The following is a 22584-nucleotide window of genomic DNA, read 5'->3' on the forward strand; positions in this document are numbered from 1 at the left end:
TACTTATTATATATGTTGGTTCCAAAAGCGTGACAACTATGAGAAAACATAACCGGGAACAGCTGCTGACTCTTTGTCAAGTTACTACAATCTTAATAACTAAAATATCAAATTATTCACTTTGCCAAAGGTTATACAACCGTGCTCTCTAGCGGACTTCGTGAAAGCTCCATAATATCTCTTCACAATACATAATAGCTTCCGTCAGTTTGTTTATAACAAGTAGTACTACCAACGAAATAGTTGCATTAATTGTACACTGTAATAGTGGCGACGAATTATTAACGAGGCCAACTGACTAAATTTCAAGAAAGTAAAGCAAGACGCTATCTGATCGATTCCCTTCCTTCCGTAAATAAACCTGTAACTAAAATTTAATCCAAGGTCTTCTTAGTCCAAGGCCTTTTTTTATAAATGAAGTCACTGAACAACTCAGTAAATCGAAACGGCTAGGTACTAATAAAAGGTATACAGTCAATTTTTTCAAACTGCTCACCTTTTTTTTAAATATTTTTAGGAAACAGATACGCAAATACGATATTACTCTGCCTATAGATGATGGATGCAAGGGCTTTTCCCTCTGCTCCTCATAATTATTTTATACAGTTGTAAGTATTTTTAATTCTCTTTTTACATATTTTTTATATCTGCTTGTCATAATTATCTTTATATAGCTTTAAGTATTTTAAATTCGCTTTATAAATAATTTTCTATCTATCTATCTAAATGTAACTGACTGTTATTTACGTAACTTGATGTGTTCACTGATTATATCTCGCGCAAATCTAGCATAGGACGTATTTTTTGTCTCTACTAAGCGCATTTACTGGAATAAATTCCTAAGAAAATGATTCGAAAGGTGCCAGTACAATACTCAAGTGAACACTAAACAAATTTCATCTCCCTTTCTGCTGTGAAGGACAGTTACATGTAGTAACGGCTTTTTCCTCTATGCAAGCAGAAGAATGAAATATATTGTCTGATCAAGTAGACGTGGGTATTCGTTGGTAAGAATTTTTGTATACGTCTCTTTAATGGAGGAAAACGCCATATTATTACAGTTGTAATGGGGTTTTGTTAACGAGAAAAGCGTTTTTTTGAAAATCACTTAATCAGTACAGTACGTAAATCTTTCGCAAAAACGTGTTCGGCAGAATACACTGCGCAAAAAGCCAAGTATTCGGGCCCGAATTCGTCGGAATACGGATAGGCAAACGCCGCGTATGCAGTAATGTTCCGACGTATTCGACTACGCCTGACTCGAAATACACCTGGAATATCCTATAGGAATCCGGACTGTTTTTCCGAATTCAAATTGAATACTCCTGAATGACTCAAAGTGTTCGAGAGGTATACGACCAACATTTCGTTTGAAAAATGTTTCTTTTGGTTTCCCGCGAACATTCCGTGATACTTTGTGACTCGAACATTTTTGGATACTCCTAGCTGTTCTAGGGTATGCGACTAGAACACGTGACACACGGCGCTACTTCTGACGTGAATGTCTTTGAATACTAAAGAACATGTCAAGTATGCTCTAATTTTCGGGAATCGTATACTACGATGTCTAGTTAGTTTTCTTACAATTTTGACAGCAAGATAGCCAGCTGTCGTGTTGTCAAGAACGGACGTACAGCCGTAACACTACCCAATGCTAGTCAGAAACGTTGCATGTTCTGAAATAGTATACGACTGGAACACGAGACTCACGCGAAGTATGAAAAGTGTTCATAATTGAATACTGACGCATACGTGGGGTGGCAAGGGTATTACAGCTCGAGTACCCGTGAACACTTCGAGTGTTCTGTGATTTACGACCCAGAACGCGGTTATTTGTCAATTCCACGGGTTCCTAATATCCGCCCAAAAGAAAAACCAAACTACTGTAAGCAAAACAATATGCATTGAACAAATACATGTATACTTTATTATTTAATAAAATCTTTACATTGTCACGTTTGTTGAATACTTCGTTTGTGCTTGTAATGTATCAAGTGCTCGAGAGATATAAACACGATCGTATACCTTTTGTATCATTTGTCATGTATACAGTAACACTGATGAAAGTCTAAAAAGCACTATGGTGTAGAAAACAAAATGTTTGCTTGCAAGAAGTTCTTTATTAACCACATGTTGATCCTTCTGTTAAATATTATTTGACATCTACATGTTTCTATAAAGCATACAGGACTAAACCATTGACTGGATTATTGATGCAACAAACAAAAATTCGATCCAGTTTTTGAACATAATTTGCCATTTTATGTCTAGGCAAAATTTTATGAGGAAAGTGATCATGCAGCAGTTACTAGTACTACAGTACAGTGTGGTTATTGATTACAGAAAGCTCCAAAACACGGGTGTGCAATGTTCAAAATGTTCTTCCTATTGATGGAGATCTCTGATAGTGTTGGTTTTTCTTGGAAACTTTCATCAGCATGCAGAACCTAGTATCACATAAGAAAGAAAAACAAGTTAAAAATATGAAATAAAACAGCATTGAAATAAGTGCTAGGACTTGATAATTTATAACGAGGCAGTATGTTTCAACATTACCCCAAATGGTGTGGAGAGTATGGACAATAATGATTATATTTTCTCTGCATACAATGTACATGTAGCCAGCAGGACCTTCAACATGAACTGGGACCCACAAGAGCTCTGAATATTTGAGTTATGAATATTCGAGACCGCCTTGTTTCTCGATCCTCGAGACTCAAGACTCGAAAATTTCGAGTTTCGAGTCTCGAGGATCAAGGCGAGACTGTCAACTTACATTTGAGCGGTACTGTATTCTCGGCTAACATGGTAGGTACAGTACAGGTAAAGTCTGCATTTGAGCCAAGTGGCCCATCAGACCGGAGCTCGGTATCCCACTTTCAGGAGCATGAAGCAACTAGGAGTATTTCTACTCCCCCTTCCCCCAGATGGGATGCTGGTCCATCGCAGGGGTACCCCCTGGCATTAAATCTGCTGGTACCCACTTACTCACTTGGGTGGAGATAGGCACTACAAGAGTAAGGTGTCTTGCCCAAGAACACAACTCAATGACCCCAGCAAGGGCTTAAACCTGGACTACTCGATCCGGAGTCCAGCACACTTACCATTGGGCCACCATGCCTTCCATCCCAACTAACATGACTGACAAACAAAACTTCATGCAGCTCCCTAAAAAGGTATTAGGAGAGGTGTTTTACTCAGCTCGTTTACTTTATTTCTATTCTGGGTAGTTTTTTTGCCGATAATATTTAGTTGATTTATTTTATGCTGTAATATTTATTTCTATTGATTTTGGTAAAATAAAATGGTTGTTGTTAACGCAGGCCGATACCATAAAATTCCACTCATAAGCCCTTGGCTTATACAACTTCGTAGGAGGTTTTGGATAGGCTTATAAATGAGAGGGCCTAAATCTATGGGGATTCCTAAGGCAAATACATGTATGTAAAAAAAAAATTTGAAATGAACTACAGCAGTGTTGATCAAAATACATTTTAAATCAAGTTCAAATTCATGAAAATTTCATTAAATTCATAAGTCAAATTCATTTCAATATTTGGAAGAATATTAAGAGAGGGAGACATACAGTATCTGGAGGAAAATATTCAGACGCATTTTTTTGTCTACCGGTAAATGGGCCTATAACTGGGGGCTTATGAGCAGAATTTTATAATATTGATCTCCAACAGGTGCTGCAAAAGAAAAGCCACCTATTTCAAATCTTATTGCAAAGCCAGGGTCAGTCAATGAGAATCACAACATGTATTACTGTACTATATGAATAACACAGCTGGTATGAGAGAGAATGTCTTTCATGGCTTGCATAAAATTCACTTACATGTACATGTACATTCAAATTTTGTTCTAGTTGAACTCCATCAGCTTTGTAAAATCTGCAGATTTAAATGGCAAAAAATAGATGTTTTTACATGTACAAGTATTATAAATGGATTGTACTGTTGATTTTCAGACAAGTCACTTGGTTGAGTTTTTTTTCTTCAGTAACATGTACTAGACAAGTACAGATCATTGTTAAAATCATTTGAACTCCATGGTTCAATAAAATTTTCAAAAATGCAGTACTGTATGGTGCTACATGTAGTTGAAACGAATACAAAGTTTTTTTTAGTGATACTCCTTTTGCTTACAGGTGTATGCCCCCCTCAAATATACCTGTACATGTTAGCCCCTCCATTTATACATGTAAGCCCAGAGCTTATAACAGGGCTGTACTTGTAAGCCCTGTTCTCCAAGAGTCGATTCCAATAAGCCCTGCCTTCTTCTCTTATTGACCCTATGCCGGCTTACATGTACAGTACTTTGGGAAACAAAACAAAATGGTAATTTGCAAAAAGGTACTTTTCAGAATGGTACCTTTGCAAGAGTAGTACTTAATTGCGACACACACCTCAAAAATGCAGAAGATGGATACAATGATAGCTGTTGTGACTTTGGTATTACGAGTTCACATTAAATATAAACACTTCATGCCTGGCAGTTATTTTTCCTTTATTTTTCTGGCACTGGCGTGTCAGCTTTGCTTTGTTTCACTATGCAATGCTTAAAATATATTAGGGTTTGAGTTCCGTTGGAAAAAAACTGGGATAAACTTACCACAATCCGCTTCTTATCAGGCTGGAAAGACAACAATAACTGGCAGAAGTCGAATGCATGCAGCCTTTCTTGACCTGGGTTTGTATGACAGAATAACAAGATGCCTGACAGGAAAGTACAGTTGAATCCCGATAACTCAAACCCTCAGTAACTCGAACTCCCGCTAACTCGAACCTTTTTTGATTTCCCTTCAGGTCATTTTCTTCAAATTTTACCCTCGATAACTCGAACTCCCGCTATCTCGAACCTTTTTCGATTTCCCTTGAAGGTTCGAGTTATCGGGATTCGACTGTAACAGTCATTTCTAATTATAGCATGAAGATATCCTTTTGCAGATCTCATACAGTATCTACAGAACTTGTAGCTGCATAGAATAGAACAGTTGGTGCTAGAAAATCAGAAAAACTAGAAATACTGTATTTACTTGAATAACTTGACAACGATACTAAGAATTGTTAGAATGTTGGATAGAAAAACTAATGGGCGAGCGGTAAATCAATCACTTTGAACTGCAAAACATCACTTTTAATTTTGTTTTAGAGTTGCTTTGTAGTGCTGCGGCCCTTGTTCAGGGGGAAGGGCTTATTGACTTTTTTGTCCCTTATGCGGCGCTTATTCGAGGGCAGCACTTATTCAAGTAAATACGTGTACGATAACTGTTAATTTCCCATCAGGCATCACATTTTTCTGTCACGCAATCCTGTCAACAAAAGCAGCATGCATTTGACTCAGCCAGTTATCGTTGCCTTTCCAGCCCCATTATAAACTGGATCTCAGTATGTTTATCCCAGGGTTATCCACAATGAACTTGAACCCAAATATATTTAAGCATTGCACAGTGAAACAAAGCAAAGCCGGCATGCCGGTGGCTGAAAACTACAGAGAAAAATAATAATTGCTATGAGTGAAGTGTTTTAACACTGTCTTATGAGTTCACATAAAATATCTAATGTGAACTCATAATACCGTAGTTTTAACAGCTTTCATGGTCTCTGTCTTCTGTGTTTTTAGGGTCTGTTTCACAAAGTACCATTTCATTTTGTTTCGTTTCGCAAAGTACCATACATTTGTAAGTCACCTTTGGCCTGGCCCCGGTTGTTTGAAAGCTGGATAATGCTATCCACCGGATAAATCACTATCCCGTGGATAGCGTAGTATGTTTTGCTAACACTTACCGCTGGATAGCGATTTATCCAGGGGCCAGAAAGCTAACTTGCCAAAAGGAACTTCTAATATTGCCAAAAATCTCAAGTGATTGAGTTGCCTTAATGTCAAGCCTTGTGGTAAGAGTGTGTTGTACATGTATTTTGCAGTCAATGTGAAATGCAGACTGAAAGTGCTCCTTGTAGATCCTACATCTACAAATACATGTAAATATTTCTTATCACAAGTTGTTATAACACCACAGACCTTTTGGGACACATGCATATGCATAAATACAGGCCTTTCAAAGTACTTGCATCACCTACAGCTGTACACTATAAGAACTAATTTTTCATTTCTATATAATTTGCTGACCTAAAATGTAGAACGAATTATACATGTAGTTTTCATTTCCAACTACATAAAGGCCCTTTTGTTTGGTTTTTTAACCAGCAAATCTAGACAGATGACATGAAGCTTTGTAGATTACATGTAAGCTTAAACTAAGAAAGACTTCAGCTTACCTGTACGTGAAGAAAGTTTCCTTTAGAATCCTTTAGAGTTGACATATGTTCCATAAACGAAAACGTCCAATACCTTGGCGACTTAGAACGAAAATCGATCCTTGTAGCACGAAGCAGTTGACAAAATTATATTCGTTTCAGCAAAGCGCTGGCTACCTTGAATCATGGACGCATGGAATCGCTCAATCCAGTGTCAATCTTGTTCCCTTCATCGATGTTTCATCAAATTCCACTTCTATCCGTTTTCCTAAAGCATATTTAAGACTTTTGTGGCCTCAAAAACTAACACAACGAACTAAAACACCGCAACTACAACGAATCTTCTTCACACCTTTCGAATAACCGGTATGCAATGCATACTAAGGCGGTGACGTTCCAGTATAGCGAGTCAGTCTGTTTGAAGCCCAGACAGAGGACTGAGAATGGACATTTTGGGCTTCGTTTGTTTGTTGTTCAATTTCAGACTGTGATGTTACCCTTGAGAATTACTTCTTTCAAAATCAATTAAAAGAAATTCACAATAATTATTCAGATAGATAAAAGAAAACTCTCTAGGGGAGCATCATGTGATTTGTAATGGGCAATCTATATACAAAGCTAGTAAGGTCTACTGTTGTGAGTGAAAATGTGATTAAAGTTGATAGTTTAGAAACTGATTCATTTGCTATAAAAGGGGAAAAGGGGTTTGTCGAGTAAATAGAATTTTGCAATAAGTTGCTTTCGGGTGGTGTTCTTTGTTAAGTTGTGCATTCCAAGGTAAGGATGTTAGTTTCTAACCAAAGTTAATAAAAAAGGCAAATACTGAGCTGCTTTGATCACAAAATTGGAATTTTAATTTGTACAATTGTAACTGAATGTCTTTTATTACAGTGGAATGCAACATAGTATGCAACTGTACTAGAAAGCCAGGAAGCAACCACAACTTGGCAGAAAAATACTGTTTTGAAATAATGTATCTTGATTAACTGTTGTTTAAATGCAGCTAATAGTTGTGATGCAGGATAAGTCCAATAAGTCCAAAATCTTGTTATATAATTTTAGAGGTAATACACACAATACAAGTGAAGTCCAGGAAGCAAGGTTGATACAGTATCTTGATTTACTCGTTTTAATGCGGCTGATAGCTGTCTACACTGACTGTACAATCAGTGGAGCAAGATACAAATGTATGTCCAATAAGTCCAAAGTATTGTTATCACTCCGACATTTGGAGGTAATACACACATACAGTACAAGTGGAGTCCAGGAAGTAAAGTTGATACACCAGTGAGCCAGTGAAGACCTCCGATTGAAGGGTCTTTTCATTGGTTAATCCCAAGATGTTTAACACAGTTTCTTTTTAACTCCGTTGTTACTGCTACATGGTTTTAACTGTGTTGTTTGAATATAGCTGTCGCTCATAGTGAGGATTGGGCCTTTTATAACTGTATACAGACCAATAAGTTCTAGCCAGTTCCAATGCAATGGGCACTTTACATAGTGTCTCTTGACAAAATGTAGATTGAAAATGTTGGAGTAATCAGCACATAACATGGCAGTGGATTCTCTGAAAACGGTATCTTGTGCATTTTCTTGTTGTTTTGCATTTTTGTTCTGTAAACATAATAAAAGAAAAAATCAATAGTTAAAAATATTAATAATGTTTTTAACAATAACTAATAGAGATGTACATGTAAATATTATGAGGTAACATATTAACATATATCACGACTACATGTACATGTTGATGCAGGGATGTCGCTAATGGACGGCTGCCCGCTAATTTCACTGGTTGAAAGAGGATTTACGGTAAATCCAGCTGAAATTTCACATGAAAATGAAGATTTAGATAAACTTTTAAAGCTACTAAGGCCATAAATACCAGCTGGGTTGTTGATGATGAGCTAGCTTAATGTTCTCTTAGCAACATCCCTGTAGATGTCAAATTAATAATTATCAACATACATGTGTAATTACATGGACCAGAACAAGAAACAACTACATTGTGTACTGTATGTATACTTACCTTAAATGTACAGTTGCAATATGGTGGGTTTGTGACCCAAAGGGTGACAAGGATGGGTTTGTCAGTGACCCAAAGGGTCACAAGGGATTCAAAAGAACCCCACAGATTTATGTGCTTAGACACCAAGACTGATTAACTACAACACTTTAATGTAACACAAGTAGATACTGAATTCACTTAAATCTTCTTTCTTTCTGAAACACATACCAAGGTACTTAACATGTAAATTATGCTTCTTTTTAACCCTTTAAGACCCAACAGTTACCACAACAAATTTAATCTTACAATGTCAATACTAAATCAAGAGAAGAGGTTAGGAGAATTATACTGTAATAAAATGGTCACCAAAGGGAAATTGCTTTGAACTTTTAACAAATTCTCCAAACAATGCTATAAGAAAATGTATGGAGATCAGTCAGGAGAATTTGTATGTGTATGATAGGGCTTAAAAGGTTAATCATTTACTGGTCATTATAGCCTACAAAAATGTACTGTACATACTGTGTCTACTATTTTTTGGTTGCTATCCACACAGCTTTATGGTCACTAAAGTATGTCTCGAGAACACCAGTTTGGACTCTTGATTCATTTAGATTTGTATAAATGTGATCAATTGTAGTTCTGTTGTCAGTGGTGAAGCCTGAAATAAGTTGTTTGTATCCATATGTTTCAATCATTTGATTTTGTATACTGCTGTTTTGTACAACATTATTAAAATCAATGTTAAAATCACCAAGTATTATATGAAAATGTTCTGTTGACATAATGGAATGAAGTTCTCTCAATGCTTGAAGCAAATGTCTCGTTGACACTTTTGGTGATCTATAAATTCCAGCAATAAGAACATCTGGCAGACATTTAACTTTAATTATTGTTATTTCAACTCCATGCATATTTTGACATTTGGGATATCCATCATTACATTGAGCTCTGGTATAAACTGCAGTTCCATAGAATGGTCTTTGTGTATGCAACTGCCTATCAAATGAAGCATCATTTCTAAACAAGGAGAAGTCATTGATATTATATTCATCATTTTGGTCAAACACCCACAACCTAGTTTCAACAATGATATTTACATCTGCTACCTTTATGTTAAAATCATTTTTCACATCTGATATATGCTTGTGTAGTGAACGTGCATTAAGAAAAACAATCTTGACAAAATCATCACCAATGTCTTGAAGAGAAAATACAGATGTCTGAAGATAAGCCACTGTTCGCAACCTCTGCATTTCATTCTTAACTTTGTTACTCACAGTTATCTTTTTTTCATTGAGATTCTTTATATGTAATCCATCAATTGTGGTAACTCTACTTAATGCAACATAATGAATGTGGGGAATAGCGCGTCTTGAAGTAAGATCAACTACAACCTCAGTTTCAGTGTCACCCTGAGAACGGTGAATAGTTTTCCCTGCAGATGGCCGTAAAGGAAATTGTTTTCGAACGATTTGAGCAGCTTTACTTCTTCCTACAAAAAATGTCACACAAACAGGTTTTACTGGTGTCCAACTCTGCTGGATATTGTCACTGTAAAGGTGTCTATTTTCATTTCGAGTTTTCTCTCCAACTTTAGCATGATCAAATTCAACCCAAACAATTCCATCAGGACGTTCAGAACTTAGGAGACTGATAAATCTCACTAAACCTGCACTACCATTTGTAAGCCCATCATCTAATCTGATGTTTTGGCAGACTTCAATCCTTTCATTTTCTGCAATTGCAAGATGAGTTGCTAATTGCATAGTTTTTCGTGGATTATCTGGAACCTGTCTTAATAACCGTGCCTTTAATTCCTCAGATTGAGTACCAATGACACTGTCAACTGCCTTGACAATATATTTTTTACCTGCTGCAGAATTATAAACTGACCTGTTAAACTCATCAACACTGTCATTTTGGATAAATAGGTGTGGAGCATGTCTGGGATAGTTCATATTAGGATCTTCAATGATTCTTGCTCTCAGTATATTCAAGTCATTCTCAGTGTGAATGCCTTCACGTAGCCGATTAAGAATTTCTGCAAACTGATGGCTTTCTCTTTGACGCATAATTTCATGCAATTCAAACATCTGAAAATGTTTTTGCCATAGATTAGCTGCTAAAGGGGCATAATTACTCTCCAAATCTTCAAAAACATACCCGTCAAATACTGGCTGAAGTTGAAACAAATCTCCAATTGCTATAATACTCACTCCCCCAAAATCATTAGCTGTACCTATGATATCTTGAAGTCTTTTGTTAATCTGAACATTGAACATAGAATTTCCTACCATTGATACCTCATCAATGAAAATTATCTTCAAACCAGCAAATTTGCATCTTAAGGAGTTCAAACGACTGGCATCAAGCTTCTTATAAATTTTTAAGGACTGGTTTGCAGGCACACCTAATGCAGTATGGATTGTATTTCCTTGAATATTGTAAGCAGCTTTACCAGTTGGAGCAACAAGGACAGCTTTAATTTGATGAAAATCATCACCGGCTCTTGTATTTAAATATTTGTAAACTGCTTGAAACATCACTTTAGTCAAGTGAGACTTTCGAACTCCAGCACCACCAGAAAGAAACAAATAGAAAGGTTCATTAGTTGTCTTTACAAGGTGTAAAACATGGTAGAAAAATTGCAATTGCTCAACATTTAGAGAACGGACAGCTTCCCTATACTCTTCATCTGGCAATTCATCAAACGAGAAATTTTGTTCACGATTCTCACTACTGGAAGGAATCCCCAGATCTTCAGAAAGATCGTAGTTCCTAACTTCTTCTGTGTTGCATAAACGTTCCCTATCGGTTTCTGCAAGGTCATGCAGTTCTACGTGTTGAGCATTTGGAGCTACGCAATCCCACATATCATCAGTGCATTCTACAGTTTGTACATCATCTAATACCTTGTCCAGTTGCTTACTACATGGTGCATACTGAGACATCTGATCATTTATCTGTTCAGTTAATCTCTGACAACGCTCCTTGTATGTCTCAAAGTCACCAAGCAAATCAGTGTTTTCATCTCTCCATGCAGTAAATAACATAAGGAGCTCACGATAGTGCTTTTCAGGGTTACTTTCTTTATTAAACCAAACACTTCTAATTACCCTAGCTTTTGACCGCTTCTGGGGTTGTTTTTGGTTCTTTGTTTTCAAATCACTGCTAGCTGCACATGTAATATCTGTACTAACCTCATCATCTTCATTATTGTCATGATCAAATATTTCTAATGGCAATCCATCAACATCAGTATTGTTGCAACTCTGCAAGTTTTTCAGGTTTGATTTCATATTATTGTCATACCAAGCTGCCCAGTCAGCTAATGTCACATTCTCTAGGCAAGATGGCCTTTTGGTGTACCTTTTTATTAAGCCACCTGATTCAATGTCTTCTGACTCATCTTCTAGGTGCTGAATGTCATCAATTGATTTCAGAAGATGAACCCTTTCATCTGGTAAAGCTGTATTAATAAATACCACTTCACGAGAAGAACGACGCATTGGTAACTGAAGTACAATATATACTGCCTCTTGTGCGCTTATTTCAACACTGTTCAAGAATTTGTTACCAATGTCACGCACTTGCTGTTTAATACCCAAATTTCCTTCTCGAGCTTCCTCACATGCTTTTCTTAAAAGTTCACTCATACCTCTTTGCGCTTTTGATATGTAAGAAACAACATACATCGCACAAGAGTAGATATCTAAAATGAATTGAACATCCATGTTTGCTCTCCATGCAAGCAGGCAGTGCTTGTTGTAATTATTGATTCTAAGTTCATTTGGCTTTCTTTTCAAAAATATTGTTGCCCTACTTAAGGAAGATCTAATGGCTAGAATATAGACCTCTTCTGTGACACCAAGCTTTTCGAGAAGTTCGTCAAATGAAATATCTTCTCCTTCCCTCATTGCATTAAGTTGCTCATTGATTTCTTTCCAACTTCCTTTGTGCTCGTCCAAAAGACTAATTTGGTCACTTTCACTTAAAGGATACAATATTCGAGTGCTTTTCATTGGAGGCTGTGGAAAATTAAACCTGCATTTTTTCTCAAACCTTTTTTTACAAGTAAATGAATGTTTATGTTCCTGACGAGAAACTAATTCATCTAACTCACAACTGTTTCCAGGTTTTGAACAAGTGATAATTTTATCAACAAAATTGCAAATTTTTTCATCTGAATCTTCACCAAACTTTGGTGCACCTTCAATCCATAAAAGCATATGTATATGTGGTGAGCCACGCTGTTGAAATTCAACACGATAAAACCAATCTGCTATTTTTCCGAGAGGCGCACAATCACTATGCAAAAATTTAACAATAAATTGCTGAACTTGGAAGTCAAAATGTCTTGCACATGTGATAGGATCACTTTGTATTAACCTTGACTTTTCCTCCCACGACAATGCATTTAATTCATTATCACTGTATATTTTATGATCAGTCAATTCACCTAACATCCTTAACAGATGATTCCACTTTGTTTCAGCTGCAGAAAAGCTACAGAAAAGTGTTGCAGCTCCAAGTTGCCTTATCATGGCAAATAAATCTTTCTTAGCCTTCTCAAAGTAGGGTGGTGAACCACGAAGAGCTCTCAGAAATCGGTAGCCTTCATCCAAATGAACTAATTTGTCTAAAGCACCTTCTTTTTTTACCTCGCCTGCTGTTAGTCTCTTTCCTTTTGTTTTATGCTTTCGTAGAGCAATCTGGCATTTGCCTAATATTATTTTCATTTGCAGCTTTTTCAGTTTAAAAAAAATATTTTCGATACACTTAGCAACTCTGCGATCAGAACGCCTTAACTCTGATTTGCAAATGTCACTATAATACACAGGCACACTTCTTTCCTTATTATCTGCTCTTACTTTGCCATAGAATATCCCAGGATATGCTAGTTCTTCGCAATATTGGTCTTTAAACACACTTATTGGATGATTGCTTTCACCTGGTGCAAAGTTCAAAACCTTTTCACGCTCACAATCTTCTACAAAGTCTGGAGATGTCAACATTGTATCCAAAGTACCAGCACACATTTCTGATTCATCCACCTCATTCCAAGAATCTTCTTTTTCCCCTTCAGATTGAGTAGGACAAGAATCCTTAGAAAGATCTCTGCTAGAAAAATGCAAATCTTTTCCACTACCTGAGCATCTTGATACATCCAAAGTCACTGGTATACCAACTAATGCTTTTAGACTAATAGTGTTTGCTGATCTATACCCTTTTGAACACACTTCAACAAGAACAACATTTTGTGGCTCAAGAATTTTATATCTGAACAGTTTGATTACAGTGGAAGTACTTACATTAACTGCTGCTTGACTGAATTCAGTAGATAAGTCATCTTCCAGTGGTAATAGATCATGTACAATGACCATGTGCTTTCTAAAAAGTGTTTGCTCTTTTTCCCAGGCACTACACAAAGAACAAAAAAACACCACTTCATTACTATTACAGTCATTGTGATGGAATACTGGCAGGTAGTTACTCTCTTCACAACATTCACTATCAGTTTCTACTGCATGATCATACAACATATGACTTTTTAATTTCATCCAGTCTATTAACACCTGTTCACAAGCAAGGCAAATAAAAACTTGACCACATTGAAATGGAAACAATCCACTATTTTGTGACAAAGATTCCACATTGTTATTCAGTGACTCATTAGAAGCTACAGGTGCATTCATTTCTCCAATGTTGCTTGAACTGCAGCAAGGTCTATCATTAATTGTGTCATTTTCCTTACACCCTGTAAACAAATCATTCCAATCTGGATTAAGTTTGATGCCTTCTTGTTGATATAGTACACCATTTTCAGTCAGCCATTCAGCTGCTTCAAAAACTTTGGATGGTCTTATATTTTGAGATAGGACATTTGAGATAGTTTTTGTATTTTAATTTTCTCTTCAGTTGCACTTTGATAGTCTCTGTTTCAGACGAAAGTCTTGGTAAAATAGTTACAGTATTAACAACATCAGCAGGAACATTTACTATGTTGCCATGGATTTTGAACTGCTTTCCTCTAGCTGCTTCATGTATCTTTTGAAAGATCAACCGTGGTGATACAAGTCTCCATTCTAGTTCTGTCAAGTCTAAATGGTCAGGTTTAGATGGAAAATTCATTTTATTTTGCACTGCACATGGAGGAATTTTATTCTGCTTTAGGTGTTTATAACACGTATTACAAACCCATTGAGCTGTACAACATTGCTCACTTATTTTTATGCATTTTAGCACAGCTTCATTATCAAGTTTTAGTACAGTTTGAGCTCTAACAAGACTATGTTTGTACCATAACTGATCACAACATGTACAGACAAATGTTGGCCCTGTAGCAACCAGTTCACGAAAAATGGCAACCAGCTCATCGCAAGACATTTGGTTTCTATTTGTATAGGCTTCTCTTCTTTTTCTCAACCGTTCTTCTTTCTGTTGCTTTGTTTCAGTTTCTTTTGCTTTTCTTCGGGATTCTCTCTTTTTCTTTAGTCTCCTTTCTCGTTGTTCATTGCTTTCAGTTTGCTTGTTTTTCATGTTTTGTTCTCTACTTTCCTTTAACCTATTTTCTTTCTGCTGCTTGGTTTCACTTTCTCTTTTTTTTCTCATTAGTTCCCGATACTTCCTTAACCTATTCTCTCTCTGTTCTTTGCTCTCGGTTTCTTTTTTTTTTAATTCTTTGTTCCCTGCACTTTCTTAACCTATTTTCTCTCTGCTCCTTGGTTTCAATTGCTTTTCTTTTTAAATACTTTTCCCTGTACTTTTGTGACATACTATCCCTTTTACCTTCAGTTTCAGCGCTAATTCTTTTGACTTTCTTTTCTCCAGATGTAGGTAGGCTTTCTACGTGTTCTTCTGATTTTTCTTGTTTTCTCTTCCTATTGTTGCTATCATTTTCTTGTGAGCTATTTTCTGTTTCCCATTCTAAATTGTGACATTGACTGTATGACTCCTTACATCTTACAATATTGTCTCCTATGGTAAATTGTTGACTGCAAGTACTTGTGAAACTTCTGTAATTATCAAGTGACAATTTTTTAACTTTAATGCCCAAAACTTCATAAGGGATTACATTCTTTTCTCTGTAAAAGTGTTGAAGGTACTGCACTATTTCCTCTATACTGGTAAACTCCAATAGTATTGCTGTTCCATTTTCAGCAAGATTACCATTAATGTCTCGTGAATGGGAATCAAAAATTCTGTAATGACCTTTGTTGTCAATAAAAATGGCAACTGTATTGATTTCAATAGTCAACAAAAAGGCATCATAATCTTTTATTAAAATCATTAATGCATGTTGCAGTGGTACAAAATAGTCTCTAGTATCAGACATGTGTAAATCACCAGCAAAACTGCTACTAAAACTAATGGAAAAGTTTTCGTCATTTATGGACAATGCAGAAGGAATCTCAGATAGCAACAGTCTGTCTTTCCCTACTGACTTACTAATATGAGAATAAAGCACATTGCCTTGAATCAATACTTCATTCAGCTGATCTCTTGACCACAATGCATTATTTTTACAATTGTAAACAACTGCAGTTAGGCACATCGCTACGCATTGGTTGCCAGCATTTCTTCCAAACAGTGCAACATCACCTTGATGATAGTCAGCTGTGACAGTTTTAGACGAATCTACAGCGAACAAAGGCCCAGGATTCGTTTCCACATCATTGGCAAGTCGAATCAACAGTGGAATATAGCAACGATACAAACACATTTGGGTAAACCAAAGTCTTGCATAATAAGTCATTTGCCACGAGCGGATTACTCTTTTTAATGTAGGAAGATATATCGCTTCCATGTAAAACATAAACAATAGCGTAGACCAGAATTTCCCTCTCATACGATCTGAATATTCTTTGGCCTTTAAGTAAATGTTATGTAGCCCCACAACCGCTCTATATTGCATTAAAGACACCATGATCTACGGTATCAATGTATGGTCAAGCAAACAAAAACTTCAGATGGCTCACCTTTTCAATCTTTGCAGTCTCAGCAGTTTTCACGAAGGTGATAAAAGCTTTTTCTACACCTCTCGTCTTTACTTCAAGCTCAAAGTCACCAAGATCGCCAATATTTCAGTTCACAGTTATTTCAATTCTGACAATTCTGACAATGCTCATAAAGTGCTCAAATTGCTCAATAGTGCTCAATCAGTTCAACTGACAGACAAGGGTCCGACCAAAAATAGCACTCACCAACACGTAAAAGCGTTAAACCAAATATAATGTAGACCCTTGACCTGTCGCGTTTGCGAGTAAGTCGATTTTGTATGTATGCACGACAAGTTCTGAAAGAGTTTGTAAGTGAGTGCAAAAATATAACAGCTACGTACAAAACTACAAGTCGAGGCTTCTCTTCTCACCAAACAGCAAAATCACCACAACCCAAGATGGCGGATCCCAAAGAAATGAAGGAAACAATAACGCACGTGACCCATATGCCTAGTTCCCAGTGCCACTCGGTTGGAGTAATTGTAACATTGCCCGTCCACGGGCCACAACATATAGGCGTCTGTCACCGCCTAAAAATGGCGGTAAGTCGGCGAATCAAAGGATTTCAGCAGGCCGGGCTACATATTTGATATTCTCAAAAGCAACACCGCTGACATCCATAGTCTGCGAGCCTTCTTCTGGATAAGTTACTGGGAAGTGTTTTGACAATACGGCAGAGACTAAAAAAGCAAAGAACGCTTTTAAAACTGAAGCGTTAGTTAAAAGGTTACACGTGTAAAATATCATTAACTGAAAATGCGTTGTGATCTTGACTGTACGCGGCGTTTTTACGATGAGAACGAACAGTTTTAATCAGTTGGTTTCTAGAGAAATTTTTGAAACGGGGCTAAGGGTAATTACTTAAGTTGGACACCAGTCAATTTTCAAGTGGCGCAAAGCCGTAGCAAATTTCAAAATGCGTTATAAACATCTTCACGCGATACTTAAAAAGCCGTAAAAAAGGCCGTTAAAGACGCGTAAAAAAGCGTTGTGACACATCAGAAGGTCCGTAAAGATGCGCAAGAAATAGCGCAAAGCGCGTCAGTTTAAAAACATTCATAAAGTTGCGTAAAATGATTTGCAACAAGAGAGATCTTGCTCTTTAAAGTCTTAGAAAGGATCAAGATTTTCTATTGAAAGGATACATGGAAAACTTATGGGAAAAAATGATCAGGTACTGCTTAGGTCAGTTGTGCACCCAATGAATACTTAAGAATTATATGGTGGGGCTATGGCGTCTACCGCCACGATCACGTATTCATGTTCCAAACGCATACGTGTGACGGATGCACGAGTGTCGTATGTGGTTTGATTTTGGGAGTAAATTTTACTTCAAGCAAACCACCATGCATCCAGAAAGTTATATTTGTCCACAAATTTTTCTCCAAAGAATTCTCCATCATACTCCAGGATAACCACAGATGTGTCGTATAGTTTAAAGAAAATTCCCGAAGGACTTTGCACAGAGCGTATTCGGCCGTATTCGATACGAATATTCCAGGTGTACATCACGTACTGTGTGAGTCTTGAATACTCTAGGACTCTATGTCGTCACTATTACGTATTCAAGGCTAGAAAACGCTAGAATATTCTTGGTTTTGCGCAGTGATAATTGTTTGCTTTTATCAAATATCAAAAGGCCACAGGCAACATTGCTCTGGTCTCGGTCCACAAAATAGTTTTAATGTCTCATCAAACTGCCGTCTTCATGAAGTCCAAAATAACAACCGTACAATAATTTTATGAAACATGCACGGAAAAATCCAATACAAATCGTACGAACTACATGTATGTTTCATCTCTGCTTCTTGTGCGAAGACCACCATCCACGTTTGGCCGTTACCGTGTAAACATGCAGAAGTCTTTGTTTTTCTCAAATAACGAGATATTCAGCATCAGTAAAGAATTTCTTTCAGTCATTATCCAGTAATAGAATGAAGTGTTAACTGCTTTTAAACAAAACGAACAACCTTGTATGCCACTAGACAGGTTTTGAAGAAATATATCAAAAACGCTTCCTTCAGAATGCTTAAAATAAAAAAAGCAGAACATTTTTGCATAGGTTATGCATGATTTATTTAATATCTGTGATGTCTCTGTTCACGATGTCTGCGTAGTTACTGCATGGAGCACACAAAGACGTCAACTGTTCTCGCAATACTAGATCATTCGGCATACTTGTGTGCACCTGAATTTTGCATTCTTTTACAGCTTAACTATTTCTGAAACAAAAATGTTGCTACTAAAAAGGCACAAGAAAAAGTATGTTATAGGAAATGAACAAATATAAGCCTAGACCCTAGTATTTTCTTAATTCTCTTATTTTCTTTTCCATCGTTTTAAAATGTTGTGTTATGTCATCCAGTATTTATAATTTTATTGCAGTTCATAAGAATATCCGCCATCAAATAACTCAAATGTATGTGCCTTTGTAGTCCTTCTAACTTACACATATAAAGCATCAGTTTTCAGAAAGTTCTAGTTTATCATCAATTTATTACACATACAATCAAAATAATCCATGATGAAAAAGAAACAGCTTTATCGAAAGGTTGAACTTGTAACTTAGTATAAGTTGGTAATTAAATTAACACTTTTACAATGTTTTCGCACTGGAGGTTAGATCGATTCTACCAAGCTTGCGCAGCGATTGAAGAAAAACACATTTTATATCACCAACTTTGGTTCTTAGAATAAATTCAAGCAAAAAAGAAAGAACCACGTGCTAATCTACTACTTTTCTATACCAGACTGTAAATTACAACCAGGTCTCAACACCAGCCGGGCAGTCTATTTACAAATTACTAAGCTTATTTATGTAAGGGCGCAAAATCATCACAAAAATACATTTCCCCTCTCGTTATTCTTTTAGTGAACCAAACACCATGGAACCATACGCAACTATCTTGGCAAGTTTAGTGAAACAGGCCAATAGTCAATTGTCGAGTTTGAGTCAGTGTGTCCTCTTTTCTAATAGTCGCTAACAAATGGGAAAAGTAATCTCAAGTTCGCTGGATAAAATATTAGCCCGTTTATGTATTAGACGAATTTAAAAGTGGTTAAAATATATTTAATCAGTTCTGTTTTTCTAGTTATCGTTTCAAAACGTAAATCAACGGTACTTTTCAAAGGAGGGTAAACGTAATACCCCATGAAGACAGTTAATTGCAAAAGTGGCGGTGTGAGTTTCATTAGATAGAACAGCTGATTGCTTATTATCAAAATAACGCAAAAGACGCTATGCAAGTAATTTCATTCTCCGTAAATAAAATCAACTAACAAAATTAAAGCAAAGTTCAATTTGGCAAGACTTGCTCCACTGTTTCTTAATATGTTTGTTGTAGCAAGTCTGGTCTAAGGTGTATTTTTTTTGTCTTCTCTGCTTGATTCTTTAACGCGCGTATTAAGTAAAATTCGTCGAAAAATAACGGTAGGTGGAGGAACCATGCTAAAATATACACTGACAACTTTCAACGGTAAATTTCATCTCTGTTACATTTCCGTTGCGAAGGACAACAATTTTATTTTATGGTAGCTCTGTGCAAACAGAAACAATGATGGAATTTGTTCTCTGAACGACTGGAAATATTCATCGATAAAATGTTTCTGTCCAGTATTGACAATGATTTATTTAAATCAGTAATGGCGGAAATAAATTAGTGTTTCCACTAAACTCGATTCTTAATGTTTCTTTGTTAACGTAAAAAGCACTACTTTGAAATTCGGTAATACAGTCCGTGTATGCAAATCTTTTTGCAAAAACGTGTTGAACAAAATGTTTACTTTTAGATAAAAGATCAATAAGGCCACAGACAATGTTTGCTCTCTGGCGGGTCTTGGTATCTAGTAAAAACAAATTAGCTGCAACTTAAGGGAGAAAAATCTAAATAAAATAATTAATAAACTAATATTTAAAAAAAACGTTTCTTAGAACGCAGTAACCTGCGATCAGGCGTTATTTTTCTCGCGGCGGAGGGGTCAACGGAAAAATGAACGCCTGATACAATTACTTGTCGAGTCGTCTGTAAAAAGTCCAGAATCTGGACTTTTTTCTGATTGGTCAGAAAACAAAAGGCAACATTAAAACTCTATCCTGATTGGCTAATTGAGTTCAAGTCTAATTTCCTGTCCAAAAATATCACGCGTAGAAGATTGTTATCATGGCGGGTGTTGAGCGGAATGAAGTAGAGAGCGAGTTCTTGTAGCTTTTAGAAAATCTCTCAAGAGTTTTGTTCACAAAACATTTAAAGACGAACAAAGGGAGTGTATTCGACGAATAGTTTGTGAAAGAAAAGATGTTTTAGCGGTGCTTCCGACAGAATTCGGCAAGAGCGTGATCTATCACCTATGGTGTCGAAGATTATTACATCACACCACCAAAGACGCCAGACGATCGTGCCAGTGACGAAAACTACAACCTTGAAATGTCTAACCTGAGCCTTACACAAAATCAGCCTTTGCAGAAAACAAATTTTAAAAACCATCCGATCAGCTCGTTCAAAAGGGTTATTTAAACACACGTTTGTGAGAGTAAAAATATTTTAAAAAGAGTAAATAATTTGAAGGCGCTAATCACGCTTATCTGATGGCATCGCCGACATTCTCGACGACGTTGACAGACACTTTAATTAGGGGGCGGCAGACGACTTGACAAGTAATTGTATCAGGCTTTCCTTTTTTCGCCTTCCCTCCGCCGCGAAAAAAAAGAAAGCCTGATCGCAGGTTAAGAACGCAGCGATACAAAAATCAGGTACTTACTTTATCCAATAATTCTCATCTCTGTTTCTGTTGGTAAGGACACCATCGATGTGTGTCTGTAGCCATTTGTAAATATGCAGAATACCTTTTGGCCCTTTTCCATCTAAAATGACAAGATATTCAGCAACAGTTAACAATATCTTCCGGTCTTAATTCAGAATTCAACTGCTTGGATTCTTTACTATTTTTAACATGACGAGCACAACTTAGAAAACCGCAACACGCGTTCTGTGCTCTGCAGAATGTTTAAATAAAATAAACGGCTCAAAAAGCTTTGCATAGGTCATGCGAACGATTTATATATATTCACTTCTGCGATGTCTGCTTGAATGGAAGAGCTCGGGAATGCTCTAAAAAGTATGTATTACATACACAGAATAACAACAGATGAGTGGCTATTCGGTATACCTATGTGCACCTGAAACTGGCAACCTTTTAAACAAGCCAAACCATTTCTGAAATGAAAATTCCCACCGAAAGAGCTCAAGAAAAGTTATTTTATCAAATGCCAAGCCAAGGACATATTTTCGAACTTTAAGCTCTAACTTAAATACAAAAAGAACTATTTGGTCTCCCTCTGCTATAAGGAAAAATAGCACAGAGTTTGATGAATTACAAAGTTGGCAAAGTAAGCAAATGTAAACTAGTCAAACCAACTTTAAATTTACTTATCTCGAGACACACTGAACTAGCTAGAACTACATACACTTCTAGGTTACACTCTAGCGGCAAGTAAACGAAGTTTTTTTTTTTTAATCAACCGGGATAAAATTGAGTTCTGTTAAGCAAGTCTGAATTCCCAGTCACCCAATATTCCAGTATCAGTTTACCGCAATCCGTAAAATATCAGCGAGCAGACAACTTGCATATAATGAAATTAAAGAAAACACACAACCGGTCAAAAAACCATGGCAAGAAAGAAATGGCTTAAACGGAAAATGGGTCTTCTGAATAGACACTGAATTGAATAAAACTCACAATGCCTTCACTAAAGCGCTGGATTAAAAACGATTTACTAAGATTGCACAGTAACTGAAGAGAAATGTACAGGTTTTTCTTCGTTTAGACAGTAACTGCAAATTTTTCGCTGTTTTCTTCGTTTTGTCTACTATTGATTTCCTTCCAAAGTAGTTATATCAATTCACTGATGCGAAAGAGAACTAAAAATAAAATGTTGCTTTTCTTAGCGGATCTGATCTTTTCATGCGCACATACTTAATTTTAGTCAGTTTGAAACCTCATTTCCAGTATAAACGTTTTCTCATAAATCAGGAAATTCAAACGCAGTGTCCACACGCCCGGCCTCCGGGAATGGTTGTCAATTGACTAAATGCTGAGCAGTCAGAAATTTTTACGCCAGAAGGTCTAAGTGAAACCTCTAGAGAGTATTCTATCTTTATTGGGAAATGCCAAGCGATTTCAACAATGTTTTTGCTTCTGTAGTTGACAAATTTTCCAAGTTTTAGCTTCATACCATTAAATCACCTTTCTTGACTCAAAGTTAGAAATTGATACAGAGCTTCGGCGGAAAGACCTGCTTAAACCTCTAGAGGTATTC

At 36.6% G+C, this 22584-nt stretch overlaps 1 protein-coding gene and 1 long non-coding RNA gene across 5 annotated transcripts; both read right to left on the minus strand.

Annotated features, from left to right (window-relative positions):
- Positions 1 to 1164: 1164 nt before the first annotated feature.
- On the minus strand, positions 1165 to 6613 carry LOC144662140 (uncharacterized). Of its 4 annotated transcripts, XR_013572399.1 has the most exons (4): positions 6282 to 6613; positions 3845 to 3893; positions 3105 to 3168; positions 1165 to 2447 (listed from the first exon to the last, which is right to left on the minus strand). It is a non-coding gene; the product is annotated as an uncharacterized LOC144662140 (long non-coding RNA). The 4 variants fall into 4 exon arrangements; XR_013572407.1 differs by lacking the exons at positions 3105 to 3168; positions 6282 to 6613 and adding an exon at positions 4615 to 6260 and having other exon boundaries at positions 1687 to 2447; positions 3839 to 3893; XR_013572405.1 differs by lacking the exon at positions 3105 to 3168 and having other exon boundaries at positions 1688 to 2447; positions 3839 to 3893.
- A 1122-nt stretch (positions 6614 to 7735) lies between these two features.
- Positions 7736 to 15145, minus strand: LOC144662159 (uncharacterized). Its single transcript, XM_078522915.1, is given in 3 exon segments — positions 7736 to 13373; positions 13959 to 14156; positions 14158 to 15145. Coding segments are annotated over 3 exon segments (5499 nt in total). The 5' UTR covers positions 14881 to 15145; the 3' UTR covers positions 7736 to 8795.
- Positions 15146 to 22584: the final 7439 nt, after the last annotated feature.

The sequence above is a fragment of the Oculina patagonica genome, chromosome 1 (genome assembly GCF_052425735.1).
Source record: "Oculina patagonica isolate OP01 chromosome 1, crgOcupat, whole genome shotgun sequence".
NCBI lineage: Eukaryota > Metazoa > Cnidaria > Anthozoa > Scleractinia > Oculinidae > Oculina > Oculina patagonica.